Genomic DNA, 20,012 nt, shown 5'->3' on the forward strand with positions numbered 1-20,012 from the left:
AATTTTTTTTACCAAATCAACTTACTCTTTCTAGTTCTAAAAATTAGAAAAAGATAAAGAGTAAATTAAACCGAAATTAAAGTAAATCCACATTGATATCTGTGTGGAAACCGACATTAGAAATAAATCTGATTACATTGTCAGACTTAGAAATAAAGCTCTTTCATACGGGTCAATAAACGAAGCCGTACTGAACGATCGATGCGATTCCCTGAAAACCGGAGTTAACTCGCATAAAAATGTCGGTGAATTTACGAGTGATCAGAATGGCTCTCGAGACGCGCATGATCTTGCTCGGGATCAGTCGGGGCAATTAAAGAGATAATTAGAGTCGTGCGATTCGTCGAGGCAGTTCGCCGAAGACGCCGCCGTCCGAAGAAAGGGCGAGTCCCATGTGCACAGGTGAAACGCCAGCAAGTTTTATCGCGCAATAAAATAACATTGCGCGCAGGAAACGAACGCCATATTCGTCAACAACGTCACAGCTCGGGAATAGTTTTACTGCCGAGCACGGTCCCCTCTAAGCTCACGCGTCTCGCAAATACACGTGACGAACGCCTTCGGACACACGCGGCTACGGAGAACGCGAATGTCCCACATCCTGCGATGAAAATAATCTTTGTCACGGGCCCTATATAAATTCCACGGAAAATCTATTTATTGCATCTTAACCCTCCGGAGCTGACGCCAAACTCTCTAATAACAGTTACTGACGCTGGTTCTGTAAGACCCATTTAATTTATATTAATTATAATAAAAGCACTAATTAATTTCAAAGAGACTCAAAATAACGTAACTGTTATAAAAAAGAAAAAATGAATTTACAGATGTAACACGAAAAATGGAATTATTTGACATTTTTTACTGAGTGAGTCCAATAGACTGACCTCAGTTCCAAAAGACATTCTTCTCTCTCCAGATAAATGATACCCAACATATACTGGTTTATCATTTTATTATTATAGTATTGCCTCGGGTATATTGCAATATAGTATTTCTAAAATATCTGTGCTTCATATGCTTTTTATCCAGATTCAATTGTATTACAGTGCTTCTTTTCAAAAGATTCTCCAGCCACATGAAATACAATTTTAAGTCTCCCAATATAGATAAATCTGGATCAACTTATTCTTTATCTTTTTCTAAGGATTAAAAAAAAAAGATAAAGAGTGTGAATGAAACCGAGATGTTACTCTACGTTGACAAATCAATGCTCATTTCTACCTATGTAGATTAACTTTAATCGCGATATCTTATTTGTAATCATTTTCTGATTCTAAGAATTAAAAAAGTGCTACAAACTGAGATTAAAGTTAATCTACATCGATAGAAATGGTTATAAGTCTTCCCAAGCCTCTATCCTTGTTTAACGCTACGTTTATCTACGGATCTGTTTCCATTTCGGCAATCGCCGGAGAATAAGACAGGCAGAACACCTACCTGACGGGACTCGTAGGCGTCGGAGAAGTGATCGGAATCGCCTCCGCTGGACTGCTGGTCGACTGATGCTGCCGCCGCAGCACCGGTTGAGGCAGCAGAAGCGGCGGCAGGCCTGCGTCGATCGTCTGCACTCGCGCCGCGATCCATCGCCGCGTCGTAGAACACATGGACGGCGCTCGTACCGTCGGCGGGCGCGTCGTCGTCGGCGACGCCGTTGCACGCACGCTGCGGTTGTTGTTGCTGCTCGTCCTTTTCCTCCGTCGGCAGTGGCGCGGTTTCTTCCTGCACCACCGCGGTCTTACTGCCCTTAGCGAAGAACCGCGAGATCGTGTTCCACATTCAACGGGATGATGACGTTGACGATCGCGTCGGCATCCGTGGCTTCAATCAACGAACCTCGATCGACGCGGCACTCCGTACTCGTCATAGCCGAGACGACTTCGCGAGAAATCCCTAACCCGCTTGTCGATCTCCTTTCTTTGTTCAACAGTTTTTCTTTTTCTTTCTTCTGTCTTCACGCTGGAAGTTCCCGCGATTTTTCTTTCGATCACTCGCGTATTTCACTGATCTTCTTGATTCTTAATCCACGTTAAGCGTCCACGTCTAGCTTTCCTTGGTTTATTCTCGCTTTGGCACACACATGCACGTGATACACTATGCACAGCTGCGTGGCGACAAACGTAAACTCTTCCGTCGACGAGAGGAACGTGGGAGGTCAACAAATTCTGTAATGACAAACGAACCATAAGAGTGAGAGAGTGAGAGAGAGAGAGAGAGAGAGAAAGAGAGAGATGAGCACGAGGAGTTCGTGTTTCGCGCGAAGAATTTCGTTTTCCCACGTATGTACGCCGGTGTCTCCTAGTCGCAATGTCGCCTTCGCCAAACAAAAGAGACTACTGGCATTACGATTTCCGGCCCTTAATGTCGGTCCATAGAATTTGCTAGCCAATAAGCTATCTTCTCCTTCCCCACTTTTTTGGATCTTTTTTTTTGTATCGTAAGTCTTATAAAGCCATAAACCTCAAACACAATGAAAAGCATTAAGGGATGATTTCTCAACTCATTCAAAATCGTGCATTCTAAAAGATCTGTTCTTTTTAGCTGAACTTCTTGCACAATTTTTCCCCTTTTTTCTCCAACGAAAGAAAAAGATTCGGAAAAAGAAAAAAGAAAGGAAAGAAGAACTGTGCACGAAATTCAGTTAAAAGGAATAAACTTTAGTACACGATTTCAGACAAATTTGAATCTCTTATTTACTGTTCCTATTGCCAGAGCTTTTCACTGTGTTTAAAGCTTAAGGCTTTCTCAGTTGCCATTTAACATAATAAACTCTCCGAAGTTGTATATCTATTCGATCACTTAATTATAATTTTTTTGTTAAGAATGTCAAAGAATGCAATTTTCTTTTATTTCACATCTGCAAATTTGGATTACTGAGAGTTGTCATAAATTCCATGACATTTCCCTAATTTCCAGATAAAATTTCATAATTTTTTCTGACTTTCAGTAATATTTTAAATTGTTTTACATTTTTATCCTGATTTGGAAATCATTAAACATTTTATTGAGAAATCAATTTAATATAACAATGTAAATAATTATTAATTAATATTAATGTTGTCTGCATTTTTAATTGTTAAGTTGGTATTGGAAAACTAAACGTAGTAAGTATGATGTACGTAAACTTCTCTAACACCAAGAATTGTTTTTATTCAAATTGTCATTTTAATGCCTTGAAATTAATTAGTTTTTTTAATTAACATAAATTAAACGAATATTATAGACCCAGTGTCAGTAAGTGCGTTACTGTGATTTTAATGTCAGCTGCGGAAGGTTAAAGAATAGCATGATTTGAAATCATGAATGATACATAAAGACATAAATAAAAGTTCTGTGTGCATCACACGTATCATTGTGAATATTGTAATGCATGTGGCAGTGAAGGTGTTCAAGATCGTCTGGCTGTAAATTTCGAAGCTAAATCTGATTTTAACTGAGCTAATTATAGCGTAAGGAACTGATTTTTTTTTTAAGATATAGTAATGACAACGTAATATGAATAAATATCACAAATTTTAATGATTACTCATTTAATGAATTTGCGTCAAATATTATGATAATGTTTGCTATGCAAATAACTGAATACTCAACTAATATTACTGGCAAATTAAAAATATTTAAATAAATATTTTCTATGTAATTGAAGAGTTTAATTATAGTAAAATCAAAACTAAATAGTCAAATAAAACTACATAAAAAAGTATGATTAGTTATAAAATTGGCATTAAAGGAATGTTTTCTGTAAAGCTATTGATTGATTATGATAATTAATGCTGATTCTATTAATTCATTTTTCCTATTCTTCTTTATATTTAATTATTCAAGTTGTATGACTTGTACAAATTAATTTTTTTTTCTCTTCTGCATTTAATTATTTAATAGCTTACATAAATAACAAATCTCAAATGGATTGCAATAAATACACAATCAATAATCAGTCAAGATAAAGAAATTAAAGAGTCATTCTTAGTTTTCTTATACTTAAGACTGTCTTAAAATATCAGCCAATCACAGACCGGTATTTATAGTTGGATCTATATTTAAAACTATTTAACTGTAAGTACAATCTTAAGATGTCATGAACTAATCAGAGAATCGTATTAGCATATTAAGACATTACTTAAGACGATTTCAGGATCTTAAGTCAGACTATACTAAAAAGAATTTACTAAATCTTAATAGGTACTTCTCTTAATAGTAATAAGTAAACATGCACTTACAGTAAATATTTATTCAATAAAAATGGTAATTAAATCAATTTAATGGTTCTTGTACCAAATAAATATATGTTTACATTTAGTTAATATTTATTTAGAAATACTCAAGCAAATATATTTATTAAAATTTAGTATTTTTTTTCATCATATAAATATTGATCTAAGTTTACAATTTGTAAAAGAAAAATATTCATAATTCGCGGTTAACCAAGGTTCAACTTTATTTCTCATCTTCTCCCAATTCTAGAATTAGAAAGAAACAAGGAATAAGTTAAACGTCAGTTAAACCGTGAGTTGTGAAACTGGGCCTAAGAATTTGTCAAATGTCATCGAAAAAGTGTCAACAATTAAAACCAGACGATCACAAGCCCCGTGGTGGGAAACAACATAAGTACTTCTATCTTTGATCGTGACTGTGAAAGTATCTATATATATTTTATCGTTCTACGATAACAAATTTCACTTTACGGCTTACGCAAACCGGATAACCTCAAACTGAAGGAAAACACAAGCTATACCGACATACCACGCGATCGAAAGAACCCAGGAGACCACGTGATCGAACTTCACAGTCCCGTGACCGACGTTGTAAAAGCGCTTGCCCGACATCGCGATCCCCGTCGCCGATGACGGAGAATCCATCTGTTTCGGCGTTCTCTGTTGATGCTTACCGGCGCGACACGAAACGTCCTCAATCCACCTCAATCGAACGTGGTCTCCCTCTTCCCCTCTGCGATGTTCGATCCCCTTCCCCTTTCTGTTCCGCGACTTGACAACGTGAAGTGCCGGGCGAAACGCGGCCAAAGGACATCGTCGCGAGAGACAGAAAGAGAGAGAGACAGAGAGAGAAGACTCGTTCGCTATTTTCGTTGGGAATGGCAACGGAGAGTCTCTCCTCCCTCCTCGTCTCTCTCGCTTTTTCTCGAAGGAGACTACGACGCGTATCGATCCTTCGCGCGAGGAACAACCGGGCGACGTGAGCGAGAGGAAGCGGCACGGTCGAAACCGTCGATCGACCGTCATCGTCGTCGCACGGCTGATTCACGCAGCATTCGCGCACGCACACAGTTGAGGATCTGCGCGATCCCTATACAACACTCATCCGCAAAACACACGCGCGCACGCATGTGTGTGTACATACATGTGCGCGCGCGCGCGCGCGATGATCTCGCGTCCGTCTGTACGCGCGGGGTCGGAGATCGCGTGAAAAAAAAAAAAAAAAAAAAAAAAAAAAAAAAAATGCAGGGATCAAGGAAGAAATCTCACAGGAAAATCCTGAATCTCGTCGCCGACGGAGGTATCTCCTCCCTCCTTTTTCTTCCTCTCTGCTGCACTCCTCTCGCGAGACTGGCTCGATCCTGTCCCTCTTTCTCTCTCACTCGTTGTCGCTGGTCGCTCCTCGCTCCTCCTCGCGCGAGGTCTCGTGAGCGAGCTCCTCGAGGGTATATCCGAGCCGCCTCTCGCGTTCGTTGACAGGCCAACTTCAGATCCCGGCGCGTGAACGAGATCGCGCGCGCGCGCACAGACGCGAGGATACCTTCGCGGATCGCCGAGAGAGAACACACGCCACACGCGAGAGGAGAGCAAGGCCCAGCAAGGCCTGCTCTCTCGATTCCCCGCAAGTCTCCGATTATTCGCGCTCACGCTCGGCTCCCCTCCTCCCCGGGGAAGGAAGGATCGTCCGTCCCGTCCCGTCCGATCGACCGACCGACCGACCGACCGTCGAGGAGCGATCGCGCCCGACTTCGCTTCAATCGCCGTGAAGTCCGTCGCGAAGCGAGGCGACGAGGCGCGGCCGGACGGATCCGCAAGCTGGGCTTCCGCGTATACACCACACACACCAGGGCACGCACCTCTCTCTCCCTCTCAGCGCGGAGATTCACCCGTTCGTAGGCAGCAGCAGCAGCAGCAGTACGCCGCACGCAGCAGCACTCCGCCGTCCATCGCGATACGCGCGATAAACGAGATGATCGGGCCGACCGATCGAAACGACGGCGATTGGTCGAGAGGCAGGCTCCGCCGCGATCTATCGAGCGCTCGCGAGTCGATTCGCGCGGCGCGCATGCGCGCGAGTCGACGGCACGGCTGTGCTGTACGTTCAACGATGGTGCGATGCAACGGCGCGGTTTTTCGCCTAATTTCGTTCCGGTTTCGTCAATGTGAGATTAATTTTAATTTCGGTACAATTTACTTTTGTTACCTTCGTATAATTCTAATACTCTCGTTTATACTGCTTTAACTTACTTTTTAATTTTCTTTAATTGTAACAATTAGATAAGGGTAAATGCAATAAGTTGAACCAAGATTAAAATTGTATTGGTGTAACCGCGGAGCGCCATTCACTTTTAATAAAACTAATTTTATTTCAATTAAAATTAATTTTAATTTTAATTTCGGTTTAATTTAGTCTTTATACTTTTATCTGATTCTTAAGAGCTTATAGAGCTTACTTAAAAGGAATAAAAGTCCTGTGAAATAGGCTTGAAGAGCTAACTTCATTTTAACTGACCTTGATTAAATTATCAATTCGTAATAAACAACGATTCCCAATAAACAATGACAAAAGACTTCGCGCGAATTCTGGGTTGCCAAGAGTCACATCCAAATTTCCTGCAGTTCGTTACATTTCCTGCTAATTGAGATTGTCGATTTTCAGTGCTGCGACGAAGAGTGAAGATCGTCACGTAGATATACTTTCGCGTCGGAATCCCTGAAACTACGAGCGTGAGATCGCGCGACTGGCAGCAGCGGCGTTCGGTCGGCACTCGACAAGGGGAGACGCCGCGGCGGCCGTATCGCCGATAAAGCGGCGCGCCGTGCATCATCAATATGGCGGCGAATCTCGAGGAGGAGCAGAGCTTACGTGAGTGCGAGGAATACGTGCAGAGACACAATATCCAACAGGTCCTGAAAGACTGTATAGTGCAACTGTGCGTGGGCCGGCCCGAGAACCCGATCTCCTTCCTGCGGGAGTACTTCCAGAAGCTGGAAAGGGTACGTAAGTCGTGCGCGACCGCGATTAACCTGATCGCGGAGAGAAAGAGAGAAGACGATATAAGGATATACGTCGCGATTAATTGCCCCGACTCTCCTCACTTCGGAGAGTAGCATCGCAAGGTTTTCTAATGAAGAGCCGAGATTTGAGATGGATGATGTTCGTATAAAGGACACGGCGATGAACCCTCGCCTCTCGAGACAACGATAACGCGATACGCGTGATTGAGGCCAGGGATTCGATTGTGCTATGTGTGTCGCTCAACTTGATGAAAATTACAATAATGGGCAAGTTGATTGGAACGTTTATAAGTTTAGGTGTTTTTTTTCCATTTGTTGATTCAAATTCACGCAAGTGTCGTTCTATCTTCGTTATTCATGGAATGTCAAGAAAGATAGACTGATGTCTGTTGACTTGTGTCATTGAATAGAAAGACGCATTCTTTATGGATCAACATTTGATGATTGATTGTATATCTTGAAACAAAGTGAAAATTATAAAAGTGAGTGAATTTACTGGAATATTATTTATGTATTTTTAATTTTATTGGTTAACACATCTTGTGAATTTGCTCACTTTCGTCATTTTCTTCTTGTTTTAAGATACAGAATCAACCCTCTCATGAATTTTCTCTGTTTTGTAATTTTGATTAAGTTGTATGATACATAATCGAACCCCAAGACATAACCAAAGATAATCTCCATCTCCTGTCCATTTCTACTAATTTGATTTAATCTTAAATCTTGGTTCAAGAGTGACTTCTCATTTTTTCCTAGTTTTAAAAATTATCCTGGTTCTGTCATGTAAAATTAACTTTAATTTCAGTTTCATTTATGTTTATGTTTTTCTAATTCTTAAAATTAGAATTAGAAGAAGATAAACAGTAGATTTATGTCCATTTCTATGTAGTTTAACTTTAATCTTAGTTCAATAATTTTTTATGTTTTTCTAGTTATAAGAATTAGGAGATGAAAAGTGAATTGAATCGGTAGAGAAATAGATATTAGAAAAAGGTAAACAATTTGAATTGAAATTAATGTTAAATTAGTAGAACTGAGCCATAAAAAAAGTTTGAATTGAGATTAAAATTAATTTACATTGATGGAAACAGACATCCGAGAACTTCTCTTGTTTTTTTTGTTTAACTACCAAGATGTTTACACAATTTTTTTTCAAAATTTTGAGAGATTTATTGATAATGTGAGCCTCCTGCTGTATTATATACTGAACTGTATCTCATAAAAGGAATTTTTTTAGATTTCCTGGTGTGCGAGTAGCTAGGTTTATATAACAGGTCCTTGCCCTTTTCAGTTTCTTCTTCCTCTATTCAACAATTGCGGTAAAAGAAATAAATTAATCATATCGTGATTTTACGGGAGATTGATTTACATTTGGAAGGAGCGTTATCAGAACTGCTTCATTTGGTAAACATTGCAATCTGCAAGACCGTTTCTCTCCTTGGAAACAGCATTGTGTTATCTCAACGTCATAGATAACTGTTGTGATCTGTTCAAAACTATCTGGGACTTTTTGTCAGACGTGAATAAGCATTTTGTATGGGATATTTGGCTCATCTTTCGCAAGGTTGATACGTCGGAGTAATGATCAACAGACAGCATCGTCGTAGGAAACCCGCGTGACAGATGCTGCCATCTGTAGCCAGCTTTACTACAGTTGTTATGGCAGATATCTAAAATACCGTGAATGATAAACTTTGTTACATCATAAAGTTCGTTTTTTATATCTATAGTAGACTTCATTGGCCGTGATCGAACTAGAAATTGAGATGGAGATTAGATTGGAATTTAAGCAATCAAAGCAAAGTTCACTAAAACTTGCAGAGATTGGTTTTCTTTCTTCTGATTGGTTAAATTCCAATCCAATCTGAATTTCAATCTCTAGTCTGATCACAACTTTAGAACTTTCCTTCTCGCTTTCGCCAAATATCATATACATATGTATATATCTATTTTAATTTAAGTTCCAAAAGTGTACTAGTTCAGCTATAGAAAACAGATCTGTACAAAAAAATATTCTATTATTCAGAAAATTGACTACTCAATTCATTTTCTTTTAAATTACGGTTATTTTTAATAAAGAATGTTTTCTTGATAATAATCTTAAAACTGATTACAAATTTTAGGAAAATCTATTACGTACTCAAAATAGGAATTTATTTTCTTTTGAAGAATATTATCTAATTATATTATATAATAATTTAATATTAATATTAAATTAATCGAAGAAGCAACTTTATATATAATAAGCAAATAGACGTTGTTTTAATTTAATAATCTATTGAAATATTAAACTTACTAGGATTTCGAATATATTTTGAATAAATTTGATTTTTCTGATGAAGTTATTTGCGAATATATGAACTTTTAAAATATTTAGAACAAATAATTATTATTTGCGTATAGTATGTATTTTTTTGTATATATAAAGGATTCTTTGCTTACTCTCTTTCAATTTTTTTAACCCATTTTTATTAATGTAGATTAATTTTAATTTTAGATTAATTTACTCTTTATCTTTTTCTATTTTTTAGGAATAAGGAAAATAAAATGTGTAAGTCAAACCTAGATTAAAATTAATTTATATTAGAAAAAAATGGATTTAAATGAACTCATTTTTATGAATGATTAACTCTTTTTAATCTCAGTTTAGGTTTAATTTTATTCCTATATTGAACTGCACTTCCTTTTCATTTTAATACATTATCAGAATCGAACATCAGATTATTTCTATCAATGCACAATTGTTCCATTTCCTTCGAAAACTGTATCCTTAATCGGATTAGTGATCGGCCAGTTTTATAACTATGAATGTTATTAAACCCGAAAAAGGATGCCGTCTAAACGTAGTCAGATCCGAGAATTAATTCAGTCGGTTTAATTTGCTTTCATCTTTTTCTAATTCAGAAGAAGATATCTCTCTTAAACTGAGATGAAAATTAATTTACATTGATATAGGAATAAACATTTACTGTTTTTAATGAAGTTTCTGAGATAAGATAAGTTAGCTTTAAATTAAAAATGAAATAGGTAACGAATATAGAAAATGAGTCTTGAGAAAGGAAATAAAAAATATATACAAGGTACATAACGTTTCTGCAGAGAAGTAAAGTAAATAAGAAAAAGTTTCTCAAGACAAAAATTCCGTTTAATTAACGTGATTGTTGTTCGCCAAATATTCCAGACTCATCCGTGATCAAATAAAGTGGGTTTGCGAAGGGCGGATATCTTATGATTGAGATACGTCAATCGGAATAGCAGTTTGGGCAAGCTATATCTTCATTCTGGCGTGATCTTTGATGCAGTTTCCGCAGGCCCCGAGACCTTTTACCGCCCGTTACCTTTCCCATTTAACGTTAGCGACGTTAGAGCAATTAAGTTAAGCAGCCAAGTTCGTGCAGCCGCCACCCACGCGATTTAAGAATGCGACGTATGTCGCCTGAGGAGATCGAAGGCTTTGCTAGAGCGACCAAAAGATCGACGACTGCCTAAAATAAACGAAAACGCGACTGCTCTCATGCGAAAACTTCCTCGTTGAGAAACGACAGGGGACCTCGAGTGTGTACGAAGAATCTAGGATTTTTAGGAATGGCTATAGGATGGCTATCGGATTTACTGACACAGTCATGGATACCTCGATATCCTGTCACTCTGCGACGTAATGTTTATCAAGTCGCACAAAGTGCGTAGGCCGAAGGCCGTTTCCGAAGCAGAAAGCAAAATATGGCGAGGTATTTCGATATGTGAATAAACAGGGTTTCGTCAAGGTGATGTTAATTCTCTTTAGTGTTGATCTCGCTGTTTACGCTGAAGGAAAAGTATTTGGTATTTGTAATAATTGCATGGTAAAATAATTAAGGCTAAGAGCTCCATTTTTATAGTAGTTACTATAACGTTAGTAATAATAATTATATTTATAGTTCTATATACAAAGTGTACTTCAAAAATAACTATAACTACCTTTTCCGAGGTCAACTGTATACTTTTTACATATAGAATTATAAGTATGACACTTATTACTAACATTATATAGCAATATTAACTATAAAAATAGAACTTCTTACCACAATTATTTTATTGTGCAATTATAGTCAAACTTTTCTGTCAGTACAGCCATTTAAATGATATATTCCCTTTAAATGCTGTCTAAAAACAATACAAAAAATGTACAAAATACGTGGCTTAATACAGACGCAATTGATATCAATCTACCGCAATATGCTTGGCACTGCTAGCATACAATGTATTAACATTTTGCCTAACGGGGTTGCTCCGTCGAACAGTCGCCTGGGAATGATCGTTTCCGTTCCCATAATACCGAAGAGATCTAGGATCACGCGAGGGTGTCTTCGATCGAATGTCTCCATGTCGCGCTCGTCAGTCAGCGTGACGATGCAGCGACGCGCACTGACGGTGCCATCGAGCGGAAGGTGAAGACGCGCGCGGGACGGCGGATCATCGCCTCGCGTGTTGGCCTTCCGTGCTTATGCGATGTGCACGACAAAAAGTGCACTCGCGAGAGAGAACGAGAGAAAAATGCACATGCTAGAGAAGAGAAAAAGCGGAATTTATTTCAGTGGAATAGAAAAATCCCTCGGGAATGATGAGAGATACGACGCCTGCGGGGTAGAATAATAATCGCGAGACCCAGAAAAAGTATATCGGAGGAAAGAGGATTGAAAGACGCGCAAACATAGGAGTATTGAAGCGAAAGTTATGACACGAGATATAAGGAGAACGAGGAGTAAACAAGCGCGTATAATCAACCCGTACCGGTAAAGTGTCCTCGCAATTATAACCGCGAGGGAGTCTGCGAGAGCAATTAAATGGGATTGGATGAAAAATTTTGCGAAAGTCGGTTCTTTTTTTTTTTTTTTTCATCACTTGTGCAAGCTATTTCAAGGCGGAAAAGATGAACTTCAGATACTTTCAGAGAATTTCTCATTAATTGAAGCAAATGGCGCAGCCTTCTGTGAGAATTATTTACCTTAAATAACCGCACGAATTTTTTGCTCAGGTTTACGTGGTCGTAAAGCACCCTCTGTCGTGTCCAGGCTGTAGGAAGGGCGTAGTAAGAGAAAGCAGAAAGAAAAAGAAGGAGAACTGCATCGCGCGGGGATGAAAGAGGGCTTGCAATTGTGTGTGCGTAAACATACATGTGTATGCGTTGTGTGTGCGCGCAAAAGGAGAGAGAGAGAGAACGCGATATAGGGGCAGCTGATCTAAACATAGAGCATGCTCGAAATATAACGAGGCACAACCTTATAGTCAAGATAGAGAGACGGAAAGAGAGAGAGAGAGAGAGAGAGAGAGAGAGAGAGAGAGAGAGAGAAAGAGAGCGCGCGTGTTAAAAGCACCGGCAATCCACAAAAATGTGAGATGCCACAACCGAGAGAATCCAGTCACCAATAGATTGTCCTTTTCCTGCGCCTCGGCGCCGATTTTCTTCCGACGTCATCGCCAGGAACGGCGGTGGCGTCGCGTCGTGGCGCTTGAATTTATGATAATAAAATATTCAACTACCTCCATTTGACAATAACGTCGGCAACATTGCGCAGCAACCTCGTGAACACTCGAGGGACAAGAGATGAAAATTGACGTAGGTAGCAACGAAAGGAAAGCCAGTAAAGAGACGAGGGCGATATTAATATAACATTTGATAACACGAAATAAACACTATGTATACAGAAGAATGGAAAAAGAAATAAAATACTGTAATAATTATGTAGATAAATAACTATTGTTGTTTGTCGAGCACTTTAGTATAATATATCTCTTAATCGCTGAACAAATACAATTTAATAGTAGAGTGTATAATAATGTAGATCTAGACGCAAGGTAATACAAAGAGGTTACTAAAGATAATTAAAAAGAACAGTTATTAAAGATAATTACTAAGGGATAATTAAAAAGAAAAAAGTAAAACTAGCAGAAATAATTTACATAATTAAAAAGTAAGAATAACAGGGATAACCGTTATAAATAAAATCAACGGATTCTTTAATTATTTCGACTCATTTACAAAATTAATGTCTAATCTCCAAGCTCTTTCATTGCAGCTCCAGCTATGGCATTGATAAAAACTTTATACGTTGTGGGACGCGAAGTAGTGGAAAGTATAACGGTGTCACTGAAACATGTTTCCCACACAAGTCCAAGTATTACGAGTCTCCTCAGGTTTACGAGCAGAGGTCTTGAAAAATACCGTCATCATTGCCGCCGCCGCCGCCGTTACCTCCACCACCGTCACGAATCGATCCACTGGAGCCGCTTACGTTCGCGCGTTAACGCGAGCGGAAGACCTTACTTACCGACTACCACGAGACAGCATCTCGGCGGCATATCCGTCCCGTCCAGGAACCGTCGGGCAGGCGCCGAGCACGGCGGCGAGCGGTCAAACGAGCATCAGCAGCAACAGCAGTACGCATACCGACGCTGTCGCGCCGACGGACGCACAGACGCGCGCGCGTGCTAGATCTCCTACGACCTCTAATTGGATTCCGTCCGAGGCCTTATAAAATCGCGAAGCGAGCGAGAGAAGAAGAAGAAGAGAAGGCGGACGACGACAAAGACGCGAGATCGCGTGTGCAACGACGGGACGGTGGCGGCGGCAGTGACGGCGACGGAGACGATCTCCTTTCCCGTGCGTTCGCGAAAACTCGCGAGATCGCCGACCTACGACACGCTGCCGCGAAAAGCGGTTGTTTCATAAGTGTTGTTAACGCGTCCGCGGAAAGCAGAAGAACACGGGGGCAGACGGAGAGAACGAGAGTGAAGGAAAAGGAAGAGGATCGAGAGAAATGATGAATAAGGTACGAGAAAAAAGAGGAAGTCGATGAGTGCGTCGTCCATAATCGTCAAGTTATACGCGCGCGTATAATTGATCTTGAGCGATAGATCAATGTTAATCACACACGTATATCGGCGGAATTTTGCGTTTTACAATCCTGCGTTTCTTTTCGGTTTTTGTCTTGAAAGAAGTTAGTGATCTTACGATTTCTCTGCAAATTAAAAGTGAAATTGACGAAGTGGAATGGAAAGGAAAGAATCACATTAGGTGAGGAAGCTTTTCCGATCGAAAGATTTGTAATTCTCAAGAAGTCGGTCATATAATTGTCGTGAACTTTTTTCCTCTTTCTTATCTTTCTAATGTTGGATCTCTAATAATGTGTGTTATTATTTTCACAAGAGTTATGTTATTTTAACAAACTTATTGGATTTGTGTTTCTAAGAAAAACTTACGACCGTGCAATTATTGTTAAAGGAAAAATTCTTTCTAATTTTAGATTTTTAATTATTAAAGGAAAAGGGCTTTTTAATTTTGGATTTCTGATGATGTATTTTACAAGAATTATGTGACTTCAGTTAACTTATTCAATTTGTATTTCTAGGGAAAAAATGATTGGCCTCAATTATTAAAAGAAAAAGGCTTGATATGAAAAGTTACAGATATAAACAGTAAATATATCTGGGAAAGCAATCCTTTTTATTTGAAAAATTACGACAGGTACTCTTTAGACTTACTCGATACCGTCTTTTATATAGCACGAAAGATTCTCATAAATGGCAACTATAGTCTTACCATGCCACTCGCGTTGACACGAGAAACCTTCAACGAAAAGTAATTTTCTAAGAGTAGTATGGCATTTACTCAGTCTTTTTACGTCATCTTCCAACAACGAAAAAAAAAAAAACAGGGCACTTTTTTTAAGAGAAATCCTAGTCTTTTAAGATCAACGTGAAAAATGTTCGATATTATGGAACATTTGATTTATTTCTTACGATCATTATCTCAAGATAATTGATATAAGTTATAATTCTTTATCTAATTCATATTCCATATTGAATTTTTTGAGAATGTTCTTACGTATATATTTATTCGGCACATTTATTTTTTTTAGTTCAAGCTTTCTTGAGAGATATATTTTCTAGTCATCCTTGAAGTATTTCCCCATTCGCACACTCTACGAAAAAGATATAAGCTTGAAAAACACTTGCGTCGAGATGACGAGAGATCTCGTACGTCGGGAGTGTGCCTAAGAATGTAAACGTGTGTGCGTGCGGGATGTATATGTGTGAAGCATTTACGGGCCGCAGCCGATGACTATATACATGCATGTATATCATCATTGACGAGAGATTGTATAAGAGAGTATACGTCTGTTCGTTGATTCCGTTGATGACTTCGAGTGGAATCTAATACAGCTGTTATATATAGTTGTGCACATAAATTATACATAGTTTATCCAGTTATCCATGCTCGCATGCGTTTCTTACTCCGATTATCTGACTGCATAATTCTTCGTTCCAAAGTTCATTTTAAGCGATTGATAATTCGTGGAAGAAACACGAGAGAAAAATTTCGCGCATAATTTTACGCCTCGGATGTAAAACGCACAAAACGGAATTGCGGAATCGGAATTGTATTCATGGAATTAGAACGTGTTCTATTTTTGCGGGCCGAAAACGCGCGCGTCCGCCAGGTATACGTAGTAAAACTGACAGATTTAATAACTATCATCCGCGTAGTGTTTCAGTTATGTATATTGTTTGTGATAGCAATGACATAATGCCTCCTTATTATATTAGTGCATGCAGCCTTCGATAATAAGCCACGCGACGGTCTCGTAAACAAGAATACGGACGAGAGTCGATTTAATTACACCTACGCTCATTTATATGCAATTATAATCTGAATTGTCTGTGACGTATATCGTTTCTGTTTAATTGATAATTTATATATTGACAATTTGCGTCAAATTGTAGATAGGATACCGTGTCAATTTATAGATTGTCCATAAATCGCATTTAAACGTAAACGCAGATATAATCGAATGACGGTGATTCTGAAGGATGTGATTTCGTCTGGCATATCTATTGGATAATTCCGATAAATGCAGTTCTGCTTTTCTATTTTTAATGCACAACAGAGGCGCATGTCGGGCGCCTAGACGCGTCTTTCCAGAAGATTTATCGGATCGTCAAGTTTTATAAGCTCATTAGGAGCCGCGTTACATCGAGCGATCATTAGTGAATCGCGATCAAATCCCTTCCCTCCATCGATAATTGCCATTCATAAACCTGATGATGTCATTGAACAACTTATTCTAAAATTGAAACTCGTATGTCTCTTTCCCATTGGAAGTATCGAACGTTTAAATAACGTTTTAATGAATTTTCTTGCAGGGAGCAGATTAATTGTAAGGTTTCACTCTGAATCTCTGTCATCCTGCAATTTTTTTTTCTCAAGAGTACCAGCATCACTTCCGCGTTTCTCACGAATGAGAATTAGATAACAGATACAGTTTCTCACCGTATCTTAATTTTCACCAGAGAGATCGAACTGCGCGTACGATTTGCACGAAGAGATATATTTTTCTTTTTTGAATTTATTTATATGTGATTTATGAGACGTATAAATGTCGCGTTCCGGATGTATTCGTCGGTTTGTAAGACCGAAATAGATGCGATCGCGATGGCTCCTTGTGTGCGAGTAGCGTTAGCGTGCGCCGGCGTATTATCATGGCAATTAAAGAGTGAATTGCGAATTGCGCTGATTTGAATATACTCGTTAGCACGATGCACCACGACGAGGCTCGCCACGAAGAGAGACGGCGCGATCGTGCGTGAAAACGCCAACTGACCTATGGCATTATTCGCTTACCTCTCCCACCTCGGCGGTGTGCATCGTACATCGTATACATAAGCAATAACATGAAGTTTTTTATCTAAAGACCTACATAATTTATAATTTCATATGGAAATTATATGCGTGATAGACGTGATGAGGCGAAAACCCTGGCCACGAGGGTCAAGCGCGTGGTTAATGAATTATTAATTTGCGTCCCTTTTTTTAGCAATTTTATGCTCCTCCCGAATGTGAAGCAGCAACATAATGTCCATCACTCTGTGATCCTCGTCGACGGGGATCGACAAAAATCACTTTTTTTTTTTTTTAATTTTTCGTTGAAAATATGTACGTCAGTATACACTTTAAATCGAGAATTATAGTTGCAAACTTAATTAAAAAAGAAATACGGCGTGGAGAATTTTTAAAGGTACACTGAGAAGAAAGTAATTAAGCTTTAATAAATATCTCTTTAAATAGTCCTAACGGAATACTTATTTACAGTAAATAAATATTTATAGATACATGAAGAAAATGACAGTTGAATCAAACTAATTGCATCTTTTGTTCTTGTATCTAGTAGATGTGTTTATATTTAATAAATATTCTAAGACTATTCAAAGAAATATTTATTAGAATTTAGTATATTTTTCTCAGTATATAAACGAACGTTTTAATTTATTGTACACTTTGCGCTGCCAAAATATGTTTCTATATTATTTATCAGACCAATCGATAACTGATTCTCGTAAGAATTTATTATATCGCTTTTTTCCTTCTGTATTAATTAACTGTATTAATTATGTCCAAGAAGATTCCCTTTCCGTCGAATTAATCCGTTGAGATTGGAAAACTAATTCAATACGTCAAAAGAAATGGGAATAAGTAAATGTATATATCAAATGTAATAGTTATATTGGCTGCTTTCAGCAGAGAGAAAGCGACTTATTAAGATATTTTTTTAATATGATTAATTTATTTCCTTCTATTTATATCCAGTGAGGGATTAAAGGTACATATTAAAACCAAAAATCATCGACATTTTGGTTAAAGATTTCTCATCATGCGCGTTATCATCTCAGCTAATACTTTTTATTTCGTTTACTTACAGGAACAGGCTCACGATGCCAAACAACAGATTGCCACAAGTCCCGAGGATACGGAAGACATGCCTGCGGGACAACAGGGCCCGCAGGTGCCACGACGGCGGGGCGGAATCTCAGCGGAGCCGGTCTCCGAAGAGGATGCCACCAGTTACGTCAAGAAGGTCGTACCTAAGGATTATAAAACCATGGCTGCCCTGAGCAAAGCCATCGCCAAGAACGTGCTGTTTGCACACCTAGACGAGAACGAGCGCTCCGACATATTCGATGCGATGTTCCCCGTGACCTTTCTGCCTGGCGAGGCGATCATTCGTCAAGGTGTGTTGCTCAAACATATCGTCTTACGCTTCCGTCTCGTTGATTTGTTGCATTAATTCATGGAATAAATGACCGTCATATATTTTTTCAAGGCGACGAAGGTGACAATTTCTACGTAATCGATCAAGGAGAAGTTGAAATATTCGTCAATGGTGAACTGGCGACGACGATCGGCGAAGGTGGGAGCTTCGGTGAGCTCGCGTTAATCTACGGAACTCCACGCGCCGCCACGGTCAGAGCGAAGACCGATGTGAAACTCTGGGGCATCGACAGGGATTCCTACCGCAGAATTCTCATGGGCTCTACCATAAGGAAAAGGAAAATGTATGAGGAGTTCTTATCCAGAGTTTCAATACTGGGTGAGTTCGCTCGGAATCTTCATTCCCTGGAGAGGATTACTATCTTATTTTACGCGCGTCTAAATCAATCGGAATTTCTTCTTCAGAATTCTGAAGATAATAGAATTAAATCTGTTACGGAGTTAAAATAATAAAAGTAATCCTTATAACATTTTTAATGATGTTAGATATAGACAAAATATTATAGGGAGATAAAATGAAGAGGGCCATCAATGATATTTACGATGCACTTTGCAGAATCCTTGGATAAATGGGAAAGACTTACAGTGGCAGACGCTCTGGAGCCAGTAGCGTTCGACGATGGTGAAACGATAGTCCGACAGGGCGAACCGGGTGAAGATTTTTATATAATCGTCGAAGGTACGGCGGTGGTCCTTCAGCAACGCTCGGAAGGAGACGAGCCTGCGGAGGTCGGCCGTTTAGGACCATCGGATTACTTCGGTAGTACAAAATCCGGAACAATTAATAACAAATTTCCATAAAAAGTTGATTAGAAAATAATAAAGAGGACATACACAGTTATTTTAGTAACTGTAGAGATAATATTTCAGAAGAATTTACGACTTTCTCTGATATTTACGGTTTCTATTCATTCACCACTACTATCTTAGATTGATGTCAGAAGAGAAAATTATAATAAAAATTCTTCGAAATTATGTTTGAATAGAAATATTTTCAATAAAATATTTTGAATTAATATAGAATAGACTTAAAAATATCCAGAAGATTATCTTCTTATTTCTAGGAGAAATTAAATCGTATTTATTTCTATATAATTATTAATTTAACACTTTGTCATAGCTGTCAATATAGCTCATTTCGTTTTGCATTATATATATTGAATAATTTATTTCCAAATACATGATTATTAATCAATTAACAACAAAAGGAGAATTTTCGATATATCTTACGATAAATATAGTTTATCGTGTTGTTTTATTGAACCGTTTCCGTATTTTGCAAGAATTTTTATTATGTATTTTTTTTCTAACGTTAACTTACAATCAGCAATAGTAGTGATAAGAGAACAGGAGCTTTAATCTAATTCTGCCATTCAATTGATCAGTTTTATGCAAAAAAAAAAAAAAATAATTGAAATAACGACGGAATCCTTTTTCGTTACAGGAGAAATAGCGCTACTGCTAGACAGGCCCCGAGCGGCAACCGTAGTGGCTAGGGGTCCGTTGAAGTGTGTGAAGCTGGATCGGGCACGGTTCGAGCGGGTCTTAGGTCCGTGCGCCGATATTCTGAAACGCAACATCACCCAGTATAACAGCTTCGTGTCCCTCTCCGTGTAAACGGACTCAGTCTCTTCGCATCTCCTCTTCCTAATTCCAATCTCGTTCATCGCAGTCAGTGCTGCTGATCACCCCCC

General features: G+C 38.7%; 2 protein-coding genes across 11 annotated transcripts in view; one reads left to right on the top strand and one right to left on the bottom strand.

Moving 5' to 3' along the window:
- The window catches only part of Patronin (calmodulin-regulated spectrin-associated protein patronin), a 75,132-nt gene extending 68,982 nt beyond the window's left edge, over window positions 1-6,150 (bottom strand). For 8 of the 9 annotated variants that reach the window (XM_018548276.1, XM_018548275.1, XM_018548272.1 and 5 more), the window contains exons 1-2: window positions 5,484-5,792; window positions 1,441-2,165 (exon numbers count right to left, since the gene is read on the bottom strand). In XM_018548276.1, the coding sequence (XP_018403778.1) occupies window positions 1,441-1,779 (339 nt within the window). In that variant the 5' untranslated portion in view covers window positions 1,780-2,165; window positions 5,484-5,792. Of the gene's footprint in view, window positions 1-1,440; window positions 2,166-5,483; window positions 5,793-6,070 lie in introns of those variants that run through there. The other variant, XM_018548271.1, reaches the window with a different exon arrangement.
- An 896-nt stretch (window positions 6,151-7,046) lies between these two features.
- On the top strand, window positions 7,047-20,006 carry Pka-R1 (protein kinase, cAMP-dependent, regulatory subunit type 1). 2 transcript variants are annotated; one of them, XM_018548259.1, is made up of 5 exons: window positions 7,047-7,211; window positions 17,969-18,278; window positions 18,371-18,637; window positions 18,875-19,078; window positions 19,763-20,006. In XM_018548259.1, exons 1-5 carry the CDS (start codon window positions 7,047-7,049, stop codon window positions 19,933-19,935), a joined length of 1,119 nt encoding a protein of 372 aa, XP_018403761.1. In that variant the 3' UTR covers window positions 19,936-20,006. The 2 variants fall into 2 exon arrangements, with proteins under 2 accessions (XP_018403761.1, XP_018403762.1); XM_018548260.1 differs by lacking the exon at window positions 7,047-7,211 and adding an exon at window positions 13,978-14,041 and having other exon boundaries at window positions 19,763-19,935.
- The last annotated feature ends 6 nt before the right edge of the window (window positions 20,007-20,012 follow it).

This window comes from Cyphomyrmex costatus, unplaced genomic scaffold, assembly GCF_001594065.2.
Source record: "Cyphomyrmex costatus isolate MS0001 unplaced genomic scaffold, Ccosl1.0 scaffold702, whole genome shotgun sequence".
Classification (NCBI taxonomy): domain Eukaryota; kingdom Metazoa; phylum Arthropoda; class Insecta; order Hymenoptera; family Formicidae; genus Cyphomyrmex; species Cyphomyrmex costatus.